Here is a 25490-nt window from a genome sequence, read left to right on the forward strand (position 1 = left end):
ATAGGCCCCAAAATAGTGCCTCGAGGACACCAAATTTGACAGATTTCACATTACTAATTTGACCATTAATTCGCACTACTTGATTCCTTTCAGGTAGATATGATTTATACTATTTTAAAAATTTGTTTACTCTTAATAACTTTTGGGATTTGATTAATAATATGTCATGTGAAACCAAGTCAAATGCTCTTGCAATGTCGATAATAGTTAGACATTTATCGCCCTGATCAAGTGCACCATAAATCGAATTTGTAAGTGAAGTACCTATATGCATCATTAGTACTCATGTTTTCTCTAAACCTAAATTGGTTACAATTTATAAAAAATTTTGAAGTTAAAAAATAATGCTTTTGTTTTTTACCAAGTATCTCAAATATTTTGCTAATATTTGATGTAAACACTATAGGGCGATTATTATACTATGTATAGTATATTTCTTTTTTTTTTTCGTACAGAGATTAATAATTGTATAATAAAAATAACCTATGCGTTAGCGAGAATTCGATTATAATTATTGACTATCACCACACTAATAAGATAAGGTGATACGAAGGACTTTCAAATTTTTTTTTTTAATTGGTTCCTACGGCAGTCTCGTCCATCGTATATTTTGAGGATTGTGTTTTTATCAATAATTTCTTAAGTGCATACATATTTAAAACGTACTTATTATTAAAATTCAATTTTAGTTTTAGATTCTGAGCGGAGCGATTAATTTTACAACGATAAGTTTTTTTTATTTATTTTTGTGTCTGAAAACACTATTATTGATATAGTAGAAAAAATTGTTTAATTTTTCACTTTGAGTGTTGTTTGTGATCATGAAAGTTGGATTTAGTTTATGCTTTCGGGGGTCATAATAGTAAAAACTTCCCAGTACTTTTCAAAATAACCGGATATTATATAAAAACTACTGAACATTTTGTTAAAATTGTAATAATATTATTATTAAAATAATATGTATATCTTGGTAACCTAGGTATTGGTTAAAAATGAACCAATTTTGTCATGTAAGTAAGTACTTACTTAATATTGATACTGAAAGAAACACATATTATATTAATTATTACAATATACTATATACAGTTTAGAGTGCATGGTCAACATTTTTTGAAAATCATATAGCGTCTACGGATTCATACTAAAACGAGGCAATTGTATAATCGATCATATATAATTTTAGTACAGTTTTAATATTTCAACTCTCGACAACTTGAAATGGTGCAAAGAAAATTCCTTAGTTTCGCTGGGTTTGTTCTACATATACACCATCAGCCTCACGATTACGTCCCTATTTCCGAATTCCTCAATATTGATACCCTTTCTAATCGGAGAATCACTCTAGGGTTTAAGTTTCTGAATGGATTGTTGTCAGGTAACATAGATTCGCTTTACCTTTTAAGCCTTATTAATTTTAGAGTACCTCAACGTTTTTCCCGAAATAACGCTCCTTTCTACATTCCTTCTTACACCTCTAATTATTTAGCGAATGAACCTATCACAAGATTAATGTCTCTTGCCAATGTTGACGCTTCCCGCCTCTGTTAATGCTTATACCATACCTATGTATATCTTTATAATTATAATGTTTTTTTGTTATCTAGTACTTATAACTAGAATTTAATTGTAAATCTGTATATATCTAACTTTGTTTTTCCAAAGGGCTAGACCCGTAAATATAAATAAATAAATAAATATTTCATTATTTATTGGTAACCATACCCAGGGGCGTATTTAAGGGGGGCACAAGGTCCCCGTTAAACCGTATTCACCTTAGCAGTTAATTTTTTTTATTACTGAGAGACGAGAGTAGAAGTTAATGTCTATTATACACCCCAGACGTTATTCAGCTATTATAACTTTTATACAATTTGTTTTATTGATTATAATAAATTTAATTTTATGTTTTTATAACACAGGTATTAAATTAATAAATTATGACATTATTTTGAAACGTAAATATTTTTTTGTGCCCCCCTCCCCCCCATTAAACATTTCTATATACAACCATGGCTATTGGTTAAATATTAAAGTATACCAACGTCTAGGTATCTACCTACAATACTTAGTACAATCGACATATTATAATATGTAGGTACTAAATTGGTATTCGAAAAGCAAGTGCCAAGTATGACAACCAAAATCGATGGATAGTTTTTAGAAATAGTAATAATAATAATCGAGTATAGTTTTGTTCAAAACGGGCTTGTCGTATAATATTATGATGGTATGAACACCATCGATACATAGGCGTGTCCAGAATACAAATTTAAGACAGATCCAGTTATAACTTTATAAGAAAAATGTGTACATTATAGATACAGTTACACATATTTTTTAAGGGAATTTTTATTATATTTTTATATAATACATAATATAGTCAGTCATACTATTAACAAATTTTTAATACATTTTATATTATTAATATTTAATTTTTATCATATAATATGGTTGTTGACAATAACACGTTTGATACTTTGATACAGCGATTGTTTTCAGGAAAAAATATTTACTAAGAACATTAACCAAGTCCGCGCCACGGCCGAATGCTAGGCTGACCGATCACCAGTAGGAGTTAGCAGTTTCCAACAAAAGCAGGTAGCCGGTAGGTACTTATAGACTATAGTTGTATTTTGAACATAATTTTTCATATTTTTCGATTTAAAATATAAATTTTACATTTTTAACATTTTAATTTTGATTTCTAATTACGAGAAACCTATCATCGTTTGTATGGCTTTGTTTAACAGGCCAACTAAGCAAAATATCAGTTATTTATTATTATTATTACCTTGGGCCCGGATTTATATGCATTTGCATGTTTTTTTCATCAGTCCAAAAATTAGCTAGATAAGCTACAAGTTTGAATTTTTATTTTGCATATATATTTGCATATTTTGTCATTTTTTTATGTGTACTGTATATTTCTGTATTTTGCGAATACAGAAGTGTTGCATACCCATTTGATTTATTATTGTTCGTTGGTATTTCCGGACTATTCCGGGCGAGTCAACATATAAAGGAAAAACATTCGATGTATATAAACCAAACCATTGCCTAAATCCACAGTGTATCAAATCAAAAAAGATGGATAAAAATCGTGTGATATTATATAACTATATTATGTCTATATGTATTCACGTATTTCCGCTGCTCTTAATTTAATTATTAATTAAAATGCATTTTTGTTTGCATATTGTTGCATATTCTAAGTACATATTTGAATAATAATCAGTGCATGCATATTTCGTACGTTATTACCTATATTTGAAAAACATTAGAGACCTATCAGCAATAATCGATGGGGTATTGTTGAATTTTAAATTGTTAATTTAACTATTTAAATTTTAAAATGACTACTAAACGACTACTATAGTTTAGTATAAATTATCGATTTTAATTTTTTTCGATTTCAATGTAAATTTTGGATATCATTAAAAAATATGTTTTATTTTGATTCCTCATAGATTATTTTTAACGATTTTTATCGATATTTAAAATCGATTTCAAACCCTAACTATTACAGAGTAGGTACTTCACACTTTATCGAAATTAGTTAAAATTAAATATTTTTTTCGTTAACACCTATCTATTTTTCCGTGAGCCGTATGATATGATAAAATAATTTAGAAAATAATAGTATAATACGTGTAAAACATAATATAGCACGTACTTCACACGAACTACGATTATGATTTTAAAAGTTGTAAGATATTGTGGAAAAGTGAATCGACGGTAAAGGTAAGTACTTATAATTTTGGCGGAAACCTACTATATACCTACGGCCTTAGTCGATAATTTATTATTATATTTATATAGGTACTTATCTACCGGCCCTGCCGTCCGTGTTCAAATGTCAAACCAAAATAATATATTTTCGTACCTGCGGACCGAAATCAATTCGAACAAATGACAAATTCATTTCAATTAATTCGTGATTATAATATATGAGCCATCGTATTTAATCTTACATACCTATTATATTTTGTCATAAATACATATTTTAACATATTGCACGCAATAATTTCATTTTTCCCACGTACCTACTTAAAAGCATAAGTTACTGTTGGATAAAATTGTATACAACTTGATACATATCTCAATTGAAAGAATTTAAAAATATTTATACTGCCATAACACTGCAGGTGTTTAGGTACTCGAAGTTTTATTATTGGATATATGAAACTTTTTCCTTCGAACGTTAAGTGAATACAAAAATATTATGTTCTCCGTTAATGAGACGAACCTATAGAAGCACAGAAAGAATATTTAATATTTTTATGAATAAAATATAAATCAACTTTACACCGAATATCATAATTTCTCAATAATAAAGCGCATTTCAAAACAAATTGCATTTTTTTTTTAAATTTGATAACATTTATTTTTATTTTCTCCTAAAAGGATAAAAACCATATTTCTATTTTTTAAATGTATTAAGTGGTTGACAAACGAGCGTCCCTGCACTCTTCAGAAATGCAACGATTAACCCCGCCAAATTAGGTATTAAAAGCATTACATTTTTTAAGGCATATTTTTAACTTTTTTATTATAAGTGCTTTAAATTATATTTTTTAAGTCATTTTTGTTTTTTTTTAGAGAATTAAAATCCGCTTCCTACTAATAATATTAATAATATTGTAAAATACCAGTTAGTTACTTTTTTCAAGTCTTCATTTCGAACACTATATACAGGGCGGGACAGGAAAGCCTGAAAAATGAGTGTCTGTAAATGATAATATAAGAAAAAAATTAAAAATATTGATTAGAACAAAAGTTATTTAATTTGTCAGGTCTTGCACCGTATATGCAACCTATATGTATCGCAATAAATGAGAGCATCATTTTTATTTAATATAAAAATATGATTTATGTTTAAAAATAAATTAAATTATATATTGTGACCTTTTTATCACACTTTTTGATGTATTCATAATATACCTGCACTAATGACCGAGTCATAATAATTATGATAATTATATGATCGTATAAGGCAAAAACAAATCGGTTCCCAAACTGCGATGCTGACCTTCCTTGGCAGGGGAGGTGTGAAGTAAAAATGACGTGTAGGTACACTTTAGTATTTTTAGACCATTTGTGCATATAATTTTTAAACTTCAATACGCGAAAGACAAACACACTGTTCACATTAGTGAAGCCCCACCATAAAAAATTTCCTGAATAAAGTAACACATTGTAGCTTTGCCTCCCCCCCCCCCCTAATCATTGATTATTTATACACAGAAGTACACGTTTTAAATTTTAAATTCCTTTGGTTCGTCCATGCGAAATACAACTTAAGTTTTTTTTTTATAATAGCAACCCTTATTTATATCACCAGATATCTATGGTTAAATCATTTTTTTTTAAAGTAATTCTTATCCATCGACTATAGTTCCCTAAAATGGACTGATGATAGTTTAAATTTGAAAATAATTTGATTTTTTCGATTTTTCCAAAAAAATGGCACAATAATATTGTATTGATTTGGTAAGTTTGCAAGATTCAAAAAATGAAATTATTGTAGCCTGCAGAGAAAGAGCAAGTTTTGGCAAATACGGTTAATAGAGAGTGACTCGACGAATTTGAAAATTTGATTAGATAAACAAATTTACATTTTATTTCATAATAAAAATGAGCAAGTTCGTGAAAAAGTCGTCTGGATTCAATTAGTGTGTCATATTTGTTTTTGGAAAAGTCGAAAAAATCGAATCATTTTCAAATATTTTTTTGGTTAATACTCAATTATTTAGGTTTAGTCGATTTAGGCACCCATTGTAAATGGATCGAAATGACTCGGGCCGAGATATTTCATGGTAGTACACACTACACACCGTATATCATAATATAGGTACAGTACCTATATTATGATATACGGTGTGATTATGATACTTAGTTTAATCTTGCAAAGAAAGAAATGTCTGTGAATTAGGTGCATTGAAAAATAATTAACTATGAAAAATGTATAATTAGATAAGCATATCATACATGTCATTGAACAAAATTATGTAAAAAAAAATTAGTATTTAGAAAAAATATGGAATAGGTAAAAAACAAAATATGTATAAACTAGGGTTGTTATGTTAACACATTGTTTTAAACATGTTTAAAACATTCGATTACACGGTTTTTTTTTTCATTGTTTAATAAAACCTATTATGTTTAAAACAGTGTAAAACTCAAGTGAATATCGTGTTTTTTTTGTTTATTATTAATAATAATAGATATCCTTCAGAAAAAAAGTTAATGTAATAAATAATTATTTCTATTACCATCCTTCATTATAATTTTATTGAATAAATTACCAAATCTAAAATTGTTTTACTTAATAGTTAATATTATACCTATACATTATTTAATATCCACATAGAACATCCATTCAGAAAATATTTCAAATAATTTTAATATTAAAATAAGTACTAATGAATAAACAGTGAAACATATTATACTAGTATACACGGCATATTGGCATATAAGTAAATTGCATATTAAATTAAAATTAAGTTATTTTGAATAATATTATACTGTTTAAAACTCAAACGATTTAGTTTGTTTAAAACATCGTTTGAAACAGCTGTTTGAAACAAAAAATACAGTTGTTTTTTTTCAAAAATGAAAAATACACAAACACCGAGTATACTATAGGTACCTAAATATCGACAAAAATAAATCCAATGCCACGGGCGAGCGACCGCGCGGCCCTGTACGTCGATCTCGATCGGTCAGCGTCCGCGGTCGTCAGCGCTCAACTGGACAGGCCCGAAAATAAGTGCGCAAAAAAAGATTGGGACGACGCCACATAATATACACACTTATACCTATATACCACCTGCACGGTACGTCTGCACCGGCAATGGTATGATGGTACCGAAAACGATGGTGAAATATGCGATCGCACTCGACGGCGGCGACGGGTCGGAGGCGGCCGAGTGCGGGTTAACGATTTTTACGAAAAATATTTTATAATCTCGAGGGGGGACCTCCGCCGTTTTGAAGTCGCGATCGTCGTTCCGATCGGGCGAAAACAAACGAACGAGAAAATCGGTTGGCAAACCGCTCGCGGGCGTATGCGGCGGCGGGAAGAGAGCCGAGAAGAGAGCGATGACGATGACGATGATAATAGTAATAATAATAATAATAATAATAACATACGCGACGGTATATTGTGTGTGTACGCCATTATAAATCAAACTCGCACGCACAACGAAATCATTGTTCGATTATTGTTATTACTATTATTATTATTACAACGCAGAACAATATATAATAATAATAATATAATAAATATTTTCGCCGGCCAAACGGCGCGGCGGCGGCCTTTATTTTATTTTTCTCTCTTCTCGCGGCTGCTCTCGGCGCGAGCTATTATTATTGCTCGCGTCGGCGGCGCGCTGTGTAAATAATTCAAACTTGTCGAGGAAAAAAAAATAACAAAATGATTCACACACATGTATATTATTATTACAGTGCAAATACTTTTTAACGTGTGTGTGGGTACGTGCGAGAGCAGAACGAAATCTGGCAATCCGTCAGCGGGACCACTCGTTCATCGCATAAACCCCGTTCGCTGACGCTGCTTTACATTATTATAATGCGATATATTACTACGGCGGCTATATTATAATACATATTACTACAGTATAGTATTATATTTTACTCGCGTGTAAAATAACAGCTCCCCCTCGCCCTCCACGCGACTCTTCACACACGCCTGGGCAGTATAATATGTTCCAAAGTCCGCGTAGATAGCAGTCCGACCGCAGCCTACTGCCTGCATGTTTTACTATTATTACTATTGATTAATTAGATAATTGTTTGAAATACGCATTGGAACAATATGCCTATCGCCCGGCGTACAATAATATCTGCAGGGACTGATTTAATGGAATTCCAGGGCCAAGCGCGGCGACTTATTATTTGAGGTCGAAAATTAGAGTGGAAGAAGAAACGTTGGTAATCAAACAAAAAAATGACTTTTGCTTAATGCGTTAAATATGTACCTACCGCTATATTATAGGTCTCATAACTCGTAAAGTATTTCTACATTATTTTATGTGGATACTATAAATACAATTTAGTTACTCGGTTTCGTAAATCAAGGACAATGGAGATATTATAATATTATGCTACCTACATTAAGACATTAAAAATCCTCTAGAATTTTAATATAATTTAAATCAAAATAAACTAAATTGCAGTACTGCATAAAAATGGAAAAATTACTTATATTTACATATTATATAGTGTTACGGTTTATTTTGCTGCTTGCGAGGCCGAGTGTAAGTGCACCATCCGCACTTGCCTAAATCGGGGCACGGACATTGTTATAACGTATACTCTGAACAATTTATTTATTTCGCTATATACCTACCCAGCACGATCAATTTTTTTCCAACGGAATTGCGCGAACATGGGGTGGCACTTGCGAAATACGCCCGACTTCTCCGATTACTACTTTGAATATATATATGGTTTAATGAGGTTAATCCTTGATAGGCCAAGGTTATATATCCCGTTTTGTTACACAACGAATTCGATGTTCTTCCAGTCGGGCGTAGGCATACACTAATATTTATCTTATGTTTTTTTAAATATACTCCGATAGTCCAATGCATAGCTACTTATAAAAACAAACAATAATATAAGTAAACCAGCTGTATCCTGCAGATAATATAATAATAGAAACAAAACAAACAGTAGCTTAACAAAGATTATAGAACGTACAGCACTAAACAATTATTAGTAAGTTAATAATAATTTATTACTGTTGGGCAACTACGAGCACCGAGATTAGAAATATTGTTTGTAAATTGGGTAAATTTTAACCGTACCTATTATAGATAGGTAGGTCGCCGGTATATAATGTTATTCAACTTGACATTCGCGATGTTGTAAACACATTACACATTCCATAATAGGTGCACTATAATTTATATATATATATAAGTAATATTATTATCAAACTTTGTATATCATAATACCTGCTCGAACTCCCTCCGTTTCGGCTGCACAAGCTTTTAGCTCTTGAAAGGGAAACCGTAACTTTTTTGTTTTCTCATATTAAATTATCAATTTGTTTACGCGCATTACTTGCAGTGTTCATTAGGCGGTTTGATTCGGACAATAATTATTGAGCTAATTATAAATCATACCTAATACTGTATATGTAGGGATCGCCATCGCGAATAATTTATTATTATCGTCATAAACAAAATTATTGCGTAAACACACCGCATGATATGATAATACCACCTACCAACTCGTAATAATATATCATTATTTTATGCGTACGACCGCTAAACGCTAATAATGTTATTCGCCGATGTGCAAAACACGAAATACGATATTAATTATTATTTTAATATAATATGAACAATATTATTAAAATGTGCATCGTAAACATCACGAGGCGAGGCAGTCGTCGCGTCTCGTTCGAGCGGTGTACAATATCATGTTACATTTTTCGGTATAGGTACCTACCTATAATATTACTGCTATATAACAATATCAATAATATAATATTATTATTATTATTTATCAAAGTGAAAATACTTCACAAGTGACGGCGAACCGTTTGACACGTCATGACGTATTTTAACGTCGAGCGTTAAACGTATTAAAATACATAAATTACATTTTTCTATTTACTCTGTAGATACTAATAATATTATATAATACAGTGACAACTGTGCGTGCCTAATATTGATATAATTTTAATAATATATTATTTACACAACACGTTAATAATATTATATAGTATACCCAACATAATATTATAATTGTGTGAAATATTATAAAAATTCCGATCAGACTTTGATCGCCAAAGTCAAATATAATACACATCTAAGTATTCACTTCTGTCGTGCGTGTACTGCCGTGTGACTGGCACACACGTTAAATAAATTGTTTCGTTGCAGTGTCGTTATAATATAGCGTTGCCGTGTCTGCTGGTGTGACCGCGTTAGGACGTCCTGTGACGATATAATTTTCGTCGGATTTTCCGATCAAAATTTCACCGCCCCGCCATCGCCGCCGCCACCTGCCGATTTGCCGGATTAGCATTCCGGCGCACCGTACTCTGCACGAACGACCGCGGTCGTCTGACTCGCGTACCGATATATATAGGTACGTAGGTGGTGGATAGGAGGTAGGTATATAGACGGGTAGGTCGTGTATACGTACCTACTCTATAATTTTATGATATGATCGATAGAGGTAGCTGACTTGGTAATAAAGGTTTGAAGCGTTTCGTACCTATATTAACAGTCGTCGTTTCGGCTATAACGTCACACAATAATAATAATAACATTATTATTGCGGTCGCGTCCACATCCGTGTTATTACCGTAGGTACACACCTCTATCTATATCGTAATATTATTATTATAATAATATGTAAATACTAAATAATTGCAAGTACATAATAATAATAATAATAATGGCATATTATTATCTCTGTATGTAAACGACGACGGCGCGGACCGTCCGCCGCTCGTGCGTGCACAGATACCCGCTTTCACGTCGTCGCCTTAACCCTTTTTTCCCCTCCGCCGACGCCGCCGCCGAGGTCTCCGCACGGGCGCCTACAACATTCCTTTGACCCTGCCGCCACCGGCGAGTCGTGCTCGGCGCGAACCAGAACATTTTTAATCAATAACAAGATAAGGTGTTGTCCGCTCCGCTATCACGTCGAGACGACGACGACGACGGCGGCGAGTCTCGTCGTGATAAAACCGCCGCGTAATATCAATAATTATTATCAATATTATAATATATTATTATTATCGTGATAAACGGTGAACGCGCCATTATCATAATATAATAATAATAATATTGCGGTGATTAATAATAATAATATTATTAAATATTTAAAATAACATTGTAGACCGCAAACACCGCCGCCGCCGCCGCCGCGGTCGGTTACGCCGCGGCCGCGCGAATAACCGCCGACCGGGTAACGGCTGCGGTCGGGTCTGCGGCTGCCGACCAGAGCCTGCTGGCCGCCGACTGCCGAGTGTCGGACGACCGTGGGCCAAACGACGATAATATTATTCGCATTGTCGTAGAGCCGTACGCAATACGGGAAGTGAGCGACGGCGACGTCGACTTTGCAGCCGCGGGACGCACACGAGCGCGGGACGCACACGAGCGCGAGCGCGCACGCGCGAGAGGTGTGCGCTGGGCGATTGTCGCGTGCCGCCGCCGCCGCCACCGTCGTCGTCGTCGTCGATAGTGATAAAGCACCGCGGGTTTTGAGAGGTCCTCCGCCGCAGACGACGATCGGATGATGTTCACTTCGTGTCGTCGCCGCGACGGTTACAATAATAACGATCGTAATAATAATCGTCGCCGTTGTTGATATTGCGAAACACCTTCGTCGATCGGCGAAATGAACACACCTGTCGGCTGCCGTGGACGCCGCCGCCGCTGCTGCTGTCGGTCCGTCGTCGTCGCCCTCACGTCTCGGTCCGGGTCCGCTGCAGGTGGCGATCAGGAGCAGTGATGTCAAACGCCAGAAAGACCAAGTTCGTGACCGTCAACGACTACACCTAAGTCAGTCCCCGGCATGGTGGTGGCCGACAGTGCCATGTTGTCGTCGACAGCCAAGGATGAGCTGCTGTCGTCCGCGGCGGACGTCTATCAGCCCCACGTCAACGTGGACGGTATACCGCCACCGCCGACGGCACTCGGTCCGCCGTCCGCGTTCCCCGGCAGTCCCCTGACGGCCAAGAAGCAGGCTCTCAAGTCGTTCGGCGAGATCCAGAGCCTCCTCGCTGCGGGCTTCCAGAAGGACGTCAAGAAGATGCTGCGCGACAACTGCTGGCCGACCAACCATCCCATCAGGGCTCAACTTTGGCCGGCGCTTTGCAGGCAACACGCGTCCGAAAACAGCAAAAACATGCAAGAGGGATTCTACTGGGATCTTGTACGACAGTTGTTTGGGTCTACTGGTAAGAAGTTTATTATGCTTTTTCATCAATTATTTAATATTTTTTTTGTCAATAGTACAATGTTTTTGTGTAGGCACTAAATTCAAAAAATTGGACATTACTAAAAGAAATTAATAAGGCACTTATTATTTAAAAATCTATTACTGATAAATTTGTTTCATATAAATCTATATTTATGTCTTTTTTTTTTGCTAATAATTAAGATTTTTTATTTTGAAATATTTCCATTTTAACCAAATAGATAGGTATCTAAACTTAAAAAACCAAGAAAATAAACTAGGTAGGTACAGAATTTTATATTTTTATGAGTTATTTCAATTGTTTCATTTATATACCTAAGTACACAATATTTTATGATAATATTTTTCTTAAGATTTAATATTATATAAATAGTAACTACTTGTTTATGTAATATTATAGTAACAGTAGTATAAACTATAAACACTAATTAGAGATAAATATTTTGTTTTCTGTGATCATTCAAATTAGGTACTTATTTTTCCTTTACCTTTTTTAATACATTTAATTTAAAAAAAAAAAAAAACATTTCTATTGACATTTGAAAGATTAAACATTTCAAAACTGATTTAAAATAGTTAGAAGTGTTTAGTTAATTCAAGTTTTTATTTCTGAAAATAATTTAAACATTCTTTGCATTTTATTAGATCTTCCAGATAAACCAATTATTTTACCGACATTTGTTGAGTCGAAACACAGACATTTACATCATCTTGATTCAACAGGCAAGAATATTACTGACAGAATAGTTTGCGTACTGGGGTTTGCTTGTCCAGACATCACTTATAGCCCTGCTATATATTCGTTAACATCATTGCTGCTACATTTTATGCCTGGTTTGAATTTAATATTATAATTATTTTAATAACATAGGTACTTCATCTAAGAAACTATTTTTAAATTTGTTTTTTGTATTTTGTATTTTGTATTTTTTTTAGAAGAGGAATGCTATAATAGTCTAACAAGCTTAGTTTCGTCCAAGAACTTAGTATTTGTAACACAAACAAAATTATTGTATGAAGTTACATGGAAAACTGTATTAAATATATGTAGAAAACATGTTGTGCGTACCTACAATTTATCAAACTGTAAATATTATAATAGTTTGTTTTTTAATTTTAAAAATAATAACTTATAGAAATCTGCTGCGGGGCATATTGGGAAACATTGTCCAATAAAAAAATCAGAAAAAATGTACATGGATTGGATTTGGTGGATATTTCAAGGACTACCGTTTCATCATGCAGTTAGTTAGATATAATGAAGTTGTAGTTTAAAGTTATATTAAGGTGTATAAATATATTTTTATTTTAGGTTCGTGTAATGGATTGTTATCTTCATGAAGGCATAAAAGTGTTATATCGTATGGCAATGGCTATCTTGCAACTTTTTTACAAATACTCAACTACAAGTAATTCTATTTGGGCCGAAGAAATAAATAGTCATGGAGTAGATGTGGCTTTGATGAATTTTTGCCGTCAAATGCCGGTACCTAATTAAAATATACAATATCTTAACACGTTAACCGCCATATGCCCGCCGGCGGCCGTACAGCAATGTTCAAATTCTATACTTTTATGCCCGCCGGCGCCCATAGTTGATCATTACTACCACGCCACATGACCGTCGGCGGCCGTAAATGAATATGGTTTTATATTATTAACTTTTCCATGGCGCTACTATAATGCACCAAAAAAGCGATGTGGCGTAGCGCAAATTATTACAAATTTTTCGATGTAAAAAATATATTTTTAAATTTTTTTTTATTTTTTAAACTTTTTTCAAATAAATATAATATACAAATTTGGAATGACACTGAAATACATACTTGGCGCACAGATAATGCATAGTCATGTGACGGCCGGCGGGCATATGGTGGTTAACGTGTTAAATTAATCTAAATAAATAACGGTTATGATTTATGCATTTATTATCTTATTTTAGGCAAATCCGCAAAAAATGCTTAAAACAGCATTTAAAATTCGAGGTCTCAGTTCAGCATACATTCATAGAGTTTTTGTAAAAACGGAGATGATATTGAAGAGTAAAGTTGTTTTATCTGGTTCCAATAAATTAAACCGTTCCTGTTCTAGTGAAAATTTACCTACTAGTCAATCTCAAATGAATATTCAGATGGCCTCTCATACACTTACTATTCGTGAGGTAAGTTGTAGAATACAATATAATTTAGTAGATGTGCATAGTATAATAATAGTCGTATAATTGCTGAAAATTTCTGAAAAGTTATTATTTTCTATACTTAAAAGTTAAAATACCAAAATAACTTAAGTACTTATATTTTTCTTCGATTTGTATGAATACTGTTAACCATTTGTTTAACTTATTCATTGTATTTCAGCAATTTCTTAATACATCATTAATATATTTCAAACTTCTAAACTTGTCTATAATTTAATATTGAGATAACAATTATAGGTTACCTACATTTAGTTGTGTTTTGCATTGTTGTCGTAACCTCTTGAATTTTTAGTTTTAATCCGACTGGGGATTATTAAACTTTCAGCAATCGTAATCATAGTTAATATTATATATTTTTATCGTTCAAATTATATTACAGTGTTGTCAAATAAATGTTTTATGTATAAATTACTACTGTAATCATTTTTCTAACAAATTACTCAAGTTGTCATATATTTTGGAAATTATTCTTATAAACTGGGCTTGTAAGCTTGTGAATTTGCATATCAATCTTGACAAGTTGTATTAAACGCTAGGTAACATAGTAAATTGCTTCAAGATGACAGAATTTTAATGTATAAAATTAAAATTTGCATAATATAATTAAATATTTCTAGGTTTTCGACATGTTTGTTATATTTTGGCATAATCATGCATTTTTTCATATTTTAATAGTATTTAACATTTTTTAAATTTAATTTGAACAACATGTAAGTGCCAATCTTTTAGATGTCAATCAAAAACGAAATATGTTTTAAAACATTAGCGTTTTAAATATACAATCAATATATAAACATTATGATTATTTTGACAATTAAATTATTAAAAATAATGTACCACCCGTCTAGTCTAATAAAAACAATTATAATCAAAAGTAAGAACCAAAAAAAATGTGTTTATTCATAAAATTTTAGAATAAAAAAAATACTGGGATGCGATTAAGTATTATTTATAAATTAAAAAAATTAATTGACATATTTTTTTATTATATTTACGAGTTTTTATTGCAATCAAAGGTTTTTTAACTGTATATTTGAGCACTTTTTGGAGTATAGTTACATGCATATTCAAGCGTTTTTTAGAGCATGAACTTACAAGCCCTGCTCATGAAGATTTAAAAATAAAATAAGTGAACAAAATATAATCAACTTATTCCAAAATAATAATATACCTACCATATAGCCATAAGTAATTCTACATTTTATTGTGTTCAACCTGTTTTAATTTTAAGTTTGTTATTGTTAAATAATAATATATCCATACCTACTATTGTTAAATTACAGTTAAATAATATACATATTACATAATAATATGTATGTAAAAAAAAAATTATTTTAAAAATTAGGCTACAGGTCCAAAACTTCATGATTAGCTCAGGACAATTATTCTATATAAGTCAATAAGTAAATATTATACCAATACCAAACATCTATTCTATTTTTCTGAAATACTATCAACTGACCTATCTATATCAATTGGATTATTAAGTTATTCTGACTAATTTTAATTTATATTTTAAAGTGATCATTCGGATTATAATTTTCTTGTAGTTGCATGTATAAATAGGTTCTAAATATTAAGTTTCAAAAAAATTTTTATTTCATTATTTTTACTTGAAAATTATACTTGGTAAATTTCATAATTAATAATAATATAATATACACTCCGTCCGGGATAAGAATATCCCTCATCGCTCAAACGGCAACCAGTTTCCCACCAGCGACCTTTTCATAGTTATAAACATACAGTTATAGTCATAAGACCGACCTGCACACAGCAAACTTGTTATGGTCCGCCGCCCGGGTACTTCCTTATTCCGGACAGAGTACTTTGTGATTGGTTCCAAAGAAAATTTGTGTTTGAGATAACAAAATTATTTTAAGTCAATTTGTATTGTGTAAATCTAATGATATTCTTAGCTGTCCAATAAGTTTTAAATGTATGAATTAATTAAAATAAATATAATCTGGTGATATAAATCTTCAAATGATAGTCTGATAGTGAATCATACTTGCATTTTATCAATAACATAACATTTGGTAATAAACTTGTATGTGTTATGCTGACATTCAGGGAGAACATTCACCAAGCCCTCGTGCTTCTACGATGGCCAGTTATCCAATTAACAATATCAGATCTTTGATAGCTAATCATCAGGATGTAAGTTTATTATACAAACTGCAGCTGAATCGAGATATTTAAAAAATTTTATTTATTTATTTTTGCAGAACGTTTGAACTTAATTTATATTTTTTTATCCAAGCTTTATTCTGTATATTTTTTGAGTACATGCAATTAGCTTATATTTTATAATTATGTTTTTAGAAATCTAGAAAATAGATCTAGAGTGCCATACATTCTAGTTTAATTTATTTAATTTTAATTTTGCAAGATTAATTCCAGTGTTGTTAATCAATTGTTTTAGTAATTAGAATATATTAGACTATTAGTGTTATCTATGTATATGTTTACACAGACCATTTACTTAAATAATCACTGTATATAGATAAATTTACAATTTTTATTTAATTATCATAAGTGCACATTAGACAATAATAATGAAATTGAAGTATGTTATAAATGAATTTAAATTTCTTTATAAACAATAATATTACAATTTATCATTTGAAAAATAAACTATTGCATCTGATATTTATTCAGGGTTAAGTATATTAATAATTGTTTGATGAGGCATTAACTTTATTAGTTTATACTAGCTGAGGTTTATCTTTTGACAGTGTTTCAGATGCATAGATTATTATTGGGGCTTGGATTTTTTAACAAAATAAATTGTTAAAAAATTTCTTAAATAGTATTTATTTAATTTAATCTTTGTCTACCGGGGAGTGCTTACATATTTTTATACATTAAAAATAATCTTTGTACGTCAACTGATGTTGTGGGATCAAGTTTCTTATAAACTAAATTGTTTAAACTATACATTAATATTTGATGCAGTGCAATACTGCCATTATGAGTGTTATTAATATGTTTAGTTTGTGTAATACTTTGACAAAACTACAATTCCGGTATTTCGTTAATTACTATATACCAGCCTTTATATTTTTTTAAATTTCAATTATTAGTGATTTCTGGCCATATAATAGTTATAAAATTATAAAATTAGGTAAAATTTTGGAAACATTGCTAATGGGGAAAATAAGCACATTTAGAGGGAAGCAAAATAAAGTTCACTTTGTTATGATCAGAATGATTTGTAGTACGTTTATATATAAACAATTATCTATTACATTTCCAGCCAACAATTATTTTTGCTACAAATACAGCTTTAGTGTTTATTGATATTTTCAGTCCCCACATTTATTGGTCATTGCATTTTTTAGTTTTAATGTTTTCTATTTCTTTTTTTTTTTTGTCCCAATTTTTAACAGAGCAATACTAATTGGCTAGATCCAAATTTTTATAAATTTCATCTTTATTAAAACTAAGGTTAATTCAAAATAATCATTGTTTTATTTTTCTGATTGGCTGCATCTATAAATTTACCATTTAACCTACTATATGTTAAAAGCAAGTTAAAAGTATAATTTTATTCAGTGCAATTTGTATGAAATACTGTTTAATTTATTAATTTTAAATATTGTATTCATGCATGAGTTATGTTTAAAAGTAATTTAAACAACCGACAGTGCCAGTGGCATACCTGTGAGGACCATGATTAGATCGCACCCGCTTGGAATTTTTTATTAGTGATGTTTTAATCACTGTTATAGGTAATAAAATATAATAGTATTTAAATAGACCCCACCCTTAATTGAGCTCCAGCTACGCTACTGGACAGAGCAAGTATTATTTTATGAAATAGTTTTAATCTTCTTGTACAAAATGTATACTGTTATAGTGTTAAATTAAATTATATATCAAATTGTACATTATTACAAAAAAATCAAGGCATGTAACCGGAATTATTTATATAATAACATGATAATATTTTGTTGTTAAAAAATATTCATTATTTCTCAAAATAATGGAAAACTTAAGTTTATTATATAGTCAATCTTCAAGATATTCAGTTTATATATCACCTAAAATAACATCAACATTTTAAGTGAACAATTTGTTTAAAACTCGTGTAGTTATTTTCCGATACATACAGAATTTTTCTTAGTAAAATATTGGTGTAAATACTGTGTATAATATTATTTATGTTACATATTTTATTTAGTGTGTTGTTAGAACCTAAATAAAAATTTGTTTTTGGCATTATTTGGTGCCAATATTTTAATTGTGTTCTGATTTCTGATTTCATTAATTGAATTATTATTCATGTTTTTAATGAGTTTACAATTTGATTTTATCAACATGGTTACACGCCTTGAACTAATTATTAAAAATGGTTAAATTTAATCTATAAATACTTATGATAAGCTAATGGACATTTTTATATTAATTAATTCCAGCTTTTTACACTATGGTCTTGGTTGCCTGTAAGGATAACAATGTACCAACCAATACTTCTTTACACAACTGAAGAGCATGGCTGTAGTTTAACTACATTCTATGTTAGAGTTGAACACCATGAACCAACACTTCTACTAATAAAAACTTGCAATAATGAAGTATAAAATAATACCTACATACTATAATTTATTACACTGTTTGACAATATTCTTATATATTCTATTTTTATTGGAGGTTTTTGGTGCATATTGTTCTTCTAAGTGGATCGAAAGAAACAAAAAGGATGATCGAGGGAATAGACAAGCTTATTTTGGTACTGGTGAGACATTCATATTTAGTCTATATCCGGGTAAGGCAAAATACCCATGGGTTGGAATGGAAGTTGATAACGTACATCATGCCAATGAGCTGTTTATGGCAGCTGATCAAAAAATGATCACCATCGGCGGAGGGTAGAGTTTTTGACCAAGTTTGAAATTTGTTATGATTATTTGTTATGTTTATGTTTTTAATATAGTGACGGTCAAGCAATATGGATGGATGAAAACGTCCGGTATGGGAAAACAGAGGGTTGTTCTACATTCAACAACCCACCATTGTGTAAAAGTCTGGATTTTGAAATAAAAGTTTTGGAAGTATATGGTTTTGATGGAGTGTAAGTTATTTAAAAATTAATATCAAAATATCAAAATTATGAAGATGAAACTGTGCTGGAAGGGCTACAGGTTAACTGTGACCAACCAAAATCTCTAAAAATATTATTTAATTAATAAAATACAATAATATCGGTATAATCATATATAACAACAGTTTAATGTTAAATATTATTTTCTAATACAAAATTAACCACAATTTTATTTTTAGGATTCTTTAAAGCAAGTACTGATTCAACACAAAAGTGACAAGTCTACTAGTCATATATTTTTTTTTATACCCATGGTTACTTATTTAGTAAGTTAGAATAAGAATTTTTTGTAATACAAAATTCACGACAATTACAGAACTTTTGTTCCTGGATTTTGATAATAGATACTTACTACTTAGTTAATAATTATAACATGTTTTGAGGTTGCATGAGTACTCGAATTTAACTACCAAATTAGATCCAAGTTTAAATTATTTTTGATTAATGAGTACTCGGGTATGCAAAATAGCTCTAGTACTTAAAGTTCTAGTACAAAATTTTTTTAAACATTTAACTATTTCAATTATTAAAATATTACTATCATAATATTATATAGTATATATTTTTTTATTCCAATAAAATAATAATTACACCTTAAGTATTCATAGCTCGACGTAGAGTTGGGCTTATTAAACTTTTTACAAACAATTGTCTGTTCCTGCATATTGAGTACCGTAATTAACTCTAAATGGAAAATACGAGTATATGTGCAACTTTAATATTTATAAAATGTTATTCTATTGTCATAAGTGATAAATACAGCCTGTTTCAGAAACAAAAAGCCTAATATTTAGATCAAAAAAATATTTTACTCTTGAGTAAATCACCAATGTATTACATTGTCGTATCTGAATTTTATCTAAAAACAATTTATTGTGGATTACAGACTTGATTGACTTGTTCATAATTTAATAATGGAGATAATAATGTATATTAAGTAACTTATACAAATTAAAAAAAAAAAAAAAATTCTATTGGTTGGATTTTTTTTAATTCAACCATATGTTTTGCATTATAATGTCTCTAAATGTGTTCAACAGTTTTTAATCCTAATCTTAAGAAATGTTTTTGCCCATAAAATTGAGTAGAAATTCAATAAATCTTATAATATGTTCCTGAATATATCTTTTTTGGCGTTTATATTCATTACAGGCTGTATATAAAAAAGTATAGTCATTAAAATTATTCTAATTAATTGCTTATGTTAAAACTAAAAAGTGTACTTAATTATTACTAAGTGTGTGTCTGTATATTGTTAAAATTGACTCGACAGAAAATTATGGATAAGAGTTGAACTACTAGCGTGCCGCTAACTTATAATAATTTTTAAAACAAGAATAATTATTTTCTGTTGAATATAATAGGTATAATTAACATATTATTGGAATTGGAACACCATATAAATCACCACTTCATTATTTGAACGTTACATTTTTATGATTCCTATTGAATTGTTTAAGGTACATATTTCATCTAAATATAAACATATATACAACTGGTTTATAAATGTTAAAAAAAACTTTCATTTTACCAAAAAATATATAAAATAGTTTTATAATATGTATTGGTGATTTATCAAACATAATGGGTCGATACTAATACTTATACCTATATTTGATCACTTGTTAGTTGATTTTGGACATATAACATACATATTAGCGTGTGAATCATTTTTAACCTATTACTTTGAGTATATACAAAGTGCTTTTTGAAATTTACCATTTTATGGTAATTGGTTTTGAAATGTTAAATATCGTGTTCACTAGTTTTACGATTCAGTTGAGTTTCGGGTTCGTGTAACTGAACATTAGAATAAATTTAATTTCAAATGGTTCATCATAGGAGTTAATTTGATTCTAAATGTTTCGTCTAAGATACAACCAGTACTTAAAAAATAAGTTCATATTTATTGCATTATTTATACATTTTATATACGTTATAGAACCGGTTTTAAACAAAATTTTATTGTGCATATAGGCCGCTTAGTGTAGGCATATTATAAGTGTGGTCTTATTCTAATTATTACTATACCATTTGTTACTGAATATTGAAAGTTTGTTTTCAGCCATTGTTTTGTTTTTTTTTTTATATATATATATTACATATTCTATAATACATTAGGCATTATTGTTTGCTCGGCTATTTTGTTGTTACCAAGTTAATTCCAATATTATATTTATATACCAATATCCTAATGGATAAAATAGTGTGTTTGAAATATCATGTTAGATTGTGATATAATTTGTGTTGAGTGTGAAAAAAATATACTACTTATGTTGTAAAATTGCATTTTGCATATTATATTAAATTATTATTATTATTATTATTATACGCTTAGACTGCTATACTCATAGTCTAGTGACATATATATATTATACAATACCTATATTATATATATTCATTATAGTTGACATTATTTAAATACTATAATACATTATAGATGTCTAATTTTTTCCATTGAGCTTTTTAGTTGTTTAAAGTATACGTACTTGTTGACAAGAGCATTTTATGCGCACTCTCATGTCAGTTTTATTTATATGTTAATTAATTTTGTTAAGTTTTTTTTTTATTACCAAGTGTACACACAGATAGCTTTACAATATTGTGTTTAATCGTTTATGACATGTATACCTTTGTTGTTTTATTTTTGTGTGAAATATATGTTCAGTCTCCGGTAAAATTGTCGCAACACTACCTCAACCTTTTTACATTCAAAACGTTTATAGACGTTTTGTTATAACTAAAATTAAGGCTACGATATCAAATGTAATATTATTTCTATATGAAAAATAAATACTGTTGGATACCTATAAACACAATTTAACTATTCAACTTTGTTGCGACTTCTTTACCAGAGACTTCCATTAGTTCCAATCATATTGCTATAATATGTACAGTAGGAAATTTTTAAAATGTGTTTTTTATTACTATTATTATTATGATTATTGTTTTTAATATTATTATTGTTTTTGAAGTCTAGTCTAATCCTTAAGTGGCGCGTCTTTTATAATTCCGCCCATTTTATTATATCCCTCTCAGCGATACAATATTGTTACCTTTTAATTGTTTTATATATCGTCGCCATCTGTGATAACATCCATATTATAATATATTATGTTTCTCCCCTCCAGTCGGCCCCTATTTTTTAAATGCAAGTTTTTACTACGTATATTCGATTTTCATACAGTGAGTTGGCTTTACTCGATTTCGGATGTATATCGCATTATAGTAAACACTTAAAATGTGTTATGTACTTATGTGTGTCCGTCCAGTAAGTGCCGAACAAATTTTTTCTATGTACCTATCCCCGCCCTTGACCAACTGTTATACGCGTCATTGCTGTTTATTTCAAATGCTATATTTAGCATCTTACTGTACATTTTTGTTACAATTCACTATGTTAATAATATTATATTATATTGATTCATAAAGATGATTTTTTGTTGTTTGTTTATTTATTTATTATTATTTTTTTTTTTTTTTGAGTTATTTGTTACCAATTTAGTATTATTATAGACATTTTAATACCTTTATACGCATACATAATAATATTATAGTATCATCTGTACATAACATTAGGCTGTGTACTTTTTGAAATGTGTGAGTTAGACCACAATGTATTCGAACTAAATAAAAATTACATTTTGATTAACAGTATATTCAATATATATTATATTGTTCTTTATTAATAAAAATATTACCCCTTATTTAGCGATCCCGATGAGTAGTTAGTATTAAATAGTGGTCTGAACTATTTTTGTTTGTTTTTAAAAAATTTACAAGGTTGATTAAAATTTAAAAGCACAAAAGAAAATAATTTCTAATGTATAATAGCACAATTAATAATGATACTTAAATGTTATATTAAGAGGATATCAGTGCATTGTTTTATGTTTTCTCTCTAGATCATGTTGTGGAACCGATCTAGTGCGTTAAGATTGAATATTAAGGTTAATTGACTCATAATTTTATTATTTAACTTAAAACGTAGAACATTATCTGTGTGATTATTTTTGTACGTTGGATTTTTTTTTACAATATTTATATTTTTATGCAAGTAAATATTACAATTTAAAACATACAAACACAGATAACATTCTTAACTTAAAGTTTGATATTAGGGGCCAATTCACTCTGATATTAAAGCTATCAACATAACGCAAATTTACTATGTTGTGGGTGGGTCAGAGACAGTTTGCAGACATCCCCTTATAAGAGCATCCCGTCCAAAATCCTACCATCTTATGCCAATTTGTCGACTATCCTAGTCAGATAAGACATCTATATTTGTAACATAAAATTTGAATTGGTCATGGCCTATATGAGGTATAATTCGGTTACTTGAAAACTACTTTTCCACTTTTTAAGTTGAACTTTTCTAATAATTAATAACATTCAAAATATGTTAATAATATTGTTAAGAAAAAATTAACTAAGAAATGTAATAAAGTAATTTTTACTACCTACCTATCCAAATGTCATGAAAAATTAAAAATAATATACCTACCTAACCTATGAAATATGTTTTCAGAAATTTTATCGGATGAATACAAATATTAGCAAAAATAGCAAAAAAATGGATTGCTCTTGACAATTAATACAAAACGAAATTAGATATTAATTAACCTCACCAATAATTTTACACACAGACCACAAACTATACTATAAATTAATGAATAATGTTCACTAGATAATAGGGTGTTGATGACTTGCATTTATTTTTCCTTTAATCATATATAATGGTATCTTAGCTAAAAATTCGGTACTCGTGTAGTATATACTACCTACCGGTAAATAATGACATACCTACCTACTCTTGTAATATTATATTATGTTCAATTTTTATTTAATTTTACTACCAAAAAAGTACCTGTGACTAATGAGTTATTAAGATAAAAAATACATTATAACGCTATACAGTACCATTAAACATATTATCTAAACAGCTATTATACTGCTAAATTACTGTTAAACTTCCACCTGCGGGAACCCCACCACAATAACTTACTATAGGTTGTTCTGGTAATAAAAAAACAAAATGTGATTGATATTATGACTTCTTTCTAATATACGAATAAAATTAAGAAAAATGGATGGTATCCGTGTGGGCAGTATGCCATTATACTGGTACCTAAATTACATACCTGTAAATGTCCACCAAGACTCACAATAACTTACTTTTAGATATAAAATCATATTAGTCTGTGTTGGGTCCTTCCTAAATAAAAGGTGAGTACCTATCTATTATTTTTTTTTTTTTTTTTTGTACTTTTTCATATTATATAGTTATTAGCTAGGTACTAACAGTAACTATTACTGCAATATACATTTCTATTTTATACAAATTTTATAGGGTACCATACAATTCAAAACCTTTTATTTTAAAAGATACACAAAATAGTAAATACGTAAAAAAAATTTGAAAGAAAATACGTTGATTAACTACTACACTTGGTACAAAACATTTTCAAAATTATTTTTTTGGTTTTCTTACAAATTGTAGCAGGTGCCCTATTAATATAAAATATAAAATAATAATTCTATACGCCGTACATAATATTATCATATGTGTTAAACCGTTTCCCATTTTTTAGCCATTCCATTGTTAATTATTTGGTAGTTTGTTATACATTTTTTAAAATAAATGATATTATTATAGTCGGATATCCTACAATAACACTAATTATAAATATATTTATTAATCGTGATTGTGAGACAAATAATATACTTATATACAAATCGTTAATGAGTTATGAATTAGAATTTAGTGAGCTTTGAAATAGAGTGGGTACTGTCGAGGGAAAAAAATGATAATAATATAGTCCGGCGCTTTGATATTATTAGCAATATAAAATTCTAAATTAATAAATAAAAAAAAAAAAACAAAAATTTTACGAAGGTCGAAAGTACGCACGGCACCACGTAATTGGGTGTGGCGTAGATCGCTCACCCGTTAGGTTTCTTGTTATGTCGGGGGCTCTTTTCGGATGTGTGTCACGTATATATTGTGTTTCCCCGTACGACTATTTTTTGGAAGGAGGACACGCGACCACCACTATTTTCACCATGCGGCGATTTTGGAGGTAACCGTGCGTCAGACCTTCGCATGGATCAGTGTCCGACTGGCAGTATATATATGTAGCAACCGACCGGAAACCATGACAAGGCAGAGCGCACGAACGCCGTTTCTGTCCGTAAACCGGCCAAACGGCGAGC

At 30.1% G+C, this 25490-nt stretch overlaps 1 protein-coding gene across 4 annotated transcripts; it reads left to right on the top strand.

The window, feature by feature from the left end:
* The first annotated feature begins 10896 nt into the window (after positions 1 to 10896).
* On the top strand, positions 10897 to 22931 carry LOC100164218 (GTPase-activating protein skywalker). 4 transcript variants are annotated; one of them, XM_003242939.4, is made up of 11 exons: positions 10898 to 11950; positions 12616 to 12804; positions 12907 to 13031; positions 13107 to 13214; positions 13283 to 13456; positions 13913 to 14131; positions 16241 to 16327; positions 18589 to 18747; positions 18824 to 19041; positions 19107 to 19244; positions 19454 to 22931. In XM_003242939.4, exons 1-11 carry the CDS (start codon positions 11566 to 11568, stop codon positions 19461 to 19463), a joined length of 1812 nt encoding a protein of 603 aa, XP_003242987.1. In that variant the 5' UTR covers positions 10898 to 11565; the 3' UTR covers positions 19464 to 22931. The 4 variants fall into 4 exon arrangements, with proteins under 4 accessions (XP_008180761.1, XP_003242987.1, XP_008180762.1 ...); XM_008182539.3 differs by lacking the exon at positions 19454 to 22931 and having other exon boundaries at positions 10897 to 11950; positions 19107 to 19248; XM_001947516.5 differs by lacking the exon at positions 16241 to 16327 and having other exon boundaries at positions 10900 to 11950.
* The last annotated feature ends 2559 nt before the right edge of the window (positions 22932 to 25490 follow it).

The sequence above is a fragment of the Acyrthosiphon pisum genome, chromosome X (assembly GCF_005508785.2).
Source record: "Acyrthosiphon pisum isolate AL4f chromosome X, pea_aphid_22Mar2018_4r6ur, whole genome shotgun sequence".
In the NCBI taxonomy this organism is placed as follows: Eukaryota; Metazoa; Arthropoda; class Insecta; order Hemiptera; family Aphididae; genus Acyrthosiphon; species Acyrthosiphon pisum.

Bases quoted from the DNA above. Each gene is read 5' to 3' on its own strand.
- LOC100164218 (XM_003242939.4), top strand. From the start codon at position 11,566: ATGGTGGTGGCCGACAGTGCCATGTTGTCGTCGACAGCCAAGGATGAG. The intron at 13,215-13,282 runs GTTAGTTAGATA...TTTTTATTTTAG, and splicing joins GACTACCGTTTCATCATGCA to GTTCGTGTAATGGATTGTTA. The intron at 19,042-19,106 runs GTAGAGTTTTTG...TTTTTAATATAG, and splicing joins ATGATCACCATCGGCGGAGG to TGACGGTCAAGCAATATGGA.